Raw genomic sequence first — 4,615 nt, 5'->3', positions numbered from 1 at the left:
TCCATTGCCGGACATGAAAAAAAAAAAAAAAGTTTATAAATGTAACTAACTAACTTGCCTGATGACCTAAATATGAAAGATAGAATGTGGTTTCATATGAACAAAGTCTACCAGAAGATAGGCAAGAGAGATACTAGTGGTTGTCCCTGGAGAGTAAACAAGAAAGCCACTTTGCCTAAGTAAATCCTCAATGCAACATAAATTTATTAATGTGTTCAGCATAAAAAGTCCTCAGCTAGCTGAGTGTTCCATGCAGCTATAACCCCTAAATCCTAAGGCAAGTTGACTCCATTAGTCTAAGGAGATTCTTAAAAGTAGAGTTTTCTTACCTGTGTTCCAGTTCTCGAATGGACAGTATCACTCCTGAAGTCGAAGGCTTCTGCTGTACAGTGGCCAAAAAGGTGAATTCGCTCTTATTTCGGAACAGCTGAATTAATTTCTCACTCACATGAGGGGCTGAATGGATCTCTCTTTCTATGTCTAGAAGTCAAGAGTGAAGAACAGAAGAAGCAGGAGAGGAGAAGAGCAAGGAGAACGAGAAAGATAAGAAAGAAACATAGAAGGAGAAAGAGGAGAGGGAACATGAAAAGAAAGAGGAGGAAAGATCCACAGTTAAAAATGCCATATCCACAGAATCCAGAGTGCATCTTTCATTTTCCCCTCCTACTAATAGTTTTCATTTTCAGGAGCCATTCACCATTTCATACAGCCACATTCATTCCATGCAAAACCCAGAAATGCTATCTCTGTCATCGTGCTTACTTGTCACTTTGACAAGTTCACAATTGGCCAGACAGATTTTCTGTCAGGAATTTTGATGGGACACTGAGAAATTTAGCCCAGCGCAAACAGATTAAGTTGCTGTAAATAAGGTGAGAGGCAGTCAGATAAATGGGATCCAAATTCAGAGAATATTGGGTATAACAAGACCCAAATGCACAGGCTCCAATTTTACTTTTCCCATGGACTCAGTTTCCTTCTCCCCACAATGCATCCAGAAAACTTGTCCTTTCCTTGTACCTAGCAGAGATTTACTAGTGCTAATAATGCCAGACAACGCTGCCTTTGCTTAAAGAATAAATACAATGCATGCTTGTGATACATAAGTGTACCTTGAATTTCTCTGTAAACATGCAATGGATGATTTTCCTCATGAAATATTTATTAAACTTGAGACTAATTCAGCAGGCTTAGAGGTGCGTGAGTCCAGCTAATCCTGCTCCTGGACTGGAATCTTTCTTTCTCCAACATCAGCCCTAATGAGAGACATCCATTATTTTATACTCAGACTCCCCCTTGTCATGATAAACTGGGTGTTATCTCATTATTTTACACTACATTTCTTGGCATCAGAAAGGGGCACCAAGGGAGCAAAGTAAGAGAAGACTATTCAGAAAATGATAAATGGTCATCAAAGGTGTATTCAGTGGTCTGCTCTCACATTCTTACCACCTCCTCTGACTGTACTATAACTACTTGGTTATTTCTTCAGGGCTGCATGAGGAGCCTTTGAAAACCATTGAGCTTCACAGGCTGTGTTGCCCAAGCAGCATCACAGACTTGTAGATGGATCTTGAAGAATCTCATCCTAAAGAATGGCTTTTTAAAAAGAAACCCTTGAATTCTTCACCTTGGGGCTCAGTCTTCTCATCTGCAAAATGATGGGGTGGACTGAGTGATCTCCACACTTAGCCTTCAATAATTCCATGAATTGCTGCTTCGAGTTTGTAGCACAGAAAAGAACACCACAGTCTTTTCTAGCTGTAAAAGTCTAGGCTACAGATGGCAAAATGTGATGTTGGTTCTCTACCATGGAGGCACCCTACCCAGGCACAGCACTCTACCAGCACAAAACCTATACACATGACACTAGCTTTTCTGCCCAAAGAAAGGTCTTCGCTACTTTACTCTTTTTTTTTTTTTTTTTTNAATGTACTAATATAAGGAAGTTGGTGTTAAAAATAAAATTGTTTAGGTTACATAATAAGCAGTACTTTGAACTCCATAACAGCATGATCTTCCTTGAACTAAAAATCATATATTAAAAGGATTGAACTCCATAATAGAGTGATCTTTCTTAAACTTAAAACCCATTGCCTATTGGAACTTTAGTCTAAGTTTTTCAACAAAGCATTGAAGCTTTGCAATGATCTGGCTTCTACATCCTTCTATAAAACTGCCCACCCCAAACTGTCTGCCCCAAACTCTCATCTCTTCCCCACACATACTTTTATGTTGCAACCACTTACCCATCCACTTATTCCTTAAAATCGCAGCAACTTCTTCCCCATTCCTTCCTCCTTTCCATTCAGCCTGTCAAATATCTGCTCATTTTTTTTTTCCTTATACAACCGTCATCCTTTCTGAAGCCTTTCCTGGCTACCACAACCCTTAGTAGAATTGACCACTCTTACCTTTATTCCCTAAATACACACTTAAAGCATTGCATCTACAGTACTTCATAATATATATTTGTTAATCTTCCCTAGTACCTTATGTGATTCTTGGAATAAAAATCCTGTACTATTCACCTTAATATTCCCAGTGTCCAGTACAGCTCCCACATAAACACACAATAAATGTTTATTGAAAGTTTATAAATGACTGAGTGATCTCCACACTTAGCCTTCAATAATTCCATGAATTGCTGCTTCGAGTTTGTAGCACAGAAAAGAACACCACAGTCTTTTCTAGCTGTAAAAGTCTAGGCTACAGATGGCAAAATGTGATGTTGGTTCTCTACCATGGAGGCACCCTACCCAGGCACAGCACTCTACCAGCACAAAACCTATACACATGACACTAGCTTTTCTGCCCAAAGAAAGGTCTTCGCTACTTTACTCTTTTTTTTTTTTTTTTGACCAGTAAGGGAATCATAACCCTTGGCTCGTTGTGGTCTGCAGCACACTCAGCCAGTGAGCGCACTGGCCATCCCTATATAGAATCCAAAACTGTGGCCTTGGCGCTACCAGTGCCGCACTCTCCTGAGTGAGCCACAGGGCCAGCCCCAGCCCCCACTACTTTACTCTTAAGTGGCAAGCTGTCAGCTTTTGTCAAGGCCTGAGATAAGAGATCGCCACTTAAAGAATGCTTCTGTACCTTCTACAAAATCCCAGCGGAAGATTTCAAATGACATTCAAAATCTATTAAATGTACAAACATCATTTTGTAAACTAGAGAGTATTAGCAAATGTTTAACATTGTTTTTATCATCATCACTGGTAAGCAAAGATCCTCATACTAAATTTCTCCTAGAATTTAGTGCCAGAAAAAAACGTCTAACTCTTAAGGTGAACTTATATGTTTACTTCTTTCCTTTTTCCTTCTTTACTCATTAATTAAGAATCAAATGACTGGTAGTCGCTGCCTGGAGAGCTCATTACAGGATTCTGAAGCTTGGGCCTGGTGAAAAGAGGTCCATAAGCAATCAGCAATGATCCCAGAAGAAAGGGGTATGAACATCACATTGGGTACGGGTGACCTCACCTCTCACTCAATTCTCCCTTGGTGAAAACATCGAGCTCCATGGCCAAAGACCTCCAAATTTATATCTGCAACACTAACCTCTCCCTTAAGCAGAAGATTCATATATTCAATTTCCTGCTTAATATCTCCATGTGAATGTCTAATAAGTATTTCAAATTGTATGTGCACACAACAGAGCTCTTATTCTCTCCCTCAACCCTCAATTCTCTAGAGTTTTCAGTCTTAGTATATGGCAACAATCAGCTCCTCAAGCCAAAAAACTGGAAAGTCCTTGGTTTTCTCATTTGTTCACCCTGTATATCCAATCCAAGAGCAAGTCATAGGCTCCCATATCTGGAATCTGTTCACTTCTTCCCAACTTCACTCTTACAACTCTCATCCAAGCCACTGTCACTGCTCCCCAGGACACCTCCAATAGTTTCCTAACCAGGCTCCCTGCTTCCATACTGTCTTCTCTTATCCATTCTCCAAATAGCAGCAAACATGCTGTTTGTAAAGCATAAATCCAAATCATTTCAGGCTCCTGCTTAAAATCCTCCAAAGGCTTTTCACTGCTCACAGAATAAAATATAGTCCTTTAGCATGGCCTGCAAAGTCACACACATACTGATTCTGTCCTACCTCTCCCACTGAATTACATACTCCTTTCCTTGGTTTCTAGAGGAGCACACAAGCCCACTCCTGCCTCAGATCTTTGAACTCTTCGTCTTCTCATCTGCAAAATGATGGGGTGGACTGAGTGATCTCCACACTTAGCCTTCAATAATTCCATGAATTGCTGCTTCGAGTTTGTAGCACAGAAAAGAACACCACAGTCTTTTCTAGCTGTAAAAGTCTAGGCTACAGATGGCAAAATGTGATGTTGGTTCTCTACCATGGAGGCACCCTACCCAGGCACAGCACTCTACCAGCACAAAACCTATACACATGACACTAGCTTTTCTGCCCAAAGAAAGGTCTTCGCTACTTTACTCTTTTTTTTTTTTTTTTGACCAGTAAGGGAATCATAACCCTTGGCTCGTTGTGGTCTGCAGCACACTCAGCCAGTGAGCGCACTGGCCATCCCTATATAGAATCCAAAACTGTGGCCTTGGCGCTACCAGTGCCGCACTCTCCTGAGTGAGCCACA

The 4,615-nt window shown here is 40.7% G+C and overlaps 1 protein-coding gene across 1 annotated transcript in view; it reads right to left on the bottom strand.

Annotated features, from left to right (window-relative positions):
* The window catches only part of LOC103598367 (protein kinase C-binding protein NELL1-like), a 226,789-nt gene extending 226,036 nt beyond the window's left edge, over positions 1-753 (bottom strand). The window contains exons 1-2 of the mRNA XM_008582357.1: positions 708-753; positions 330-480 (exon numbers count right to left, since the gene is read on the bottom strand). Coding sequence (XP_008580579.1) covers positions 330-480; positions 708-753 — 197 coding nt within the window. The remainder of the gene's footprint in view (positions 1-329; positions 481-707) is intronic.
* Between the last annotated feature and the right edge of the window lie 3,862 nt (positions 754-4,615).

Source organism: Galeopterus variegatus, unplaced genomic scaffold, assembly GCF_000696425.1.
Source record: "Galeopterus variegatus unplaced genomic scaffold, G_variegatus-3.0.2 Scaffold2588, whole genome shotgun sequence".
Classification (NCBI taxonomy): Eukaryota; Metazoa; Chordata; class Mammalia; order Dermoptera; family Cynocephalidae; genus Galeopterus; species Galeopterus variegatus.
The sequence above is the reverse complement of the archived record's forward strand: the minus strand, read 5'-3'. Positions and strand labels throughout refer to the sequence as shown.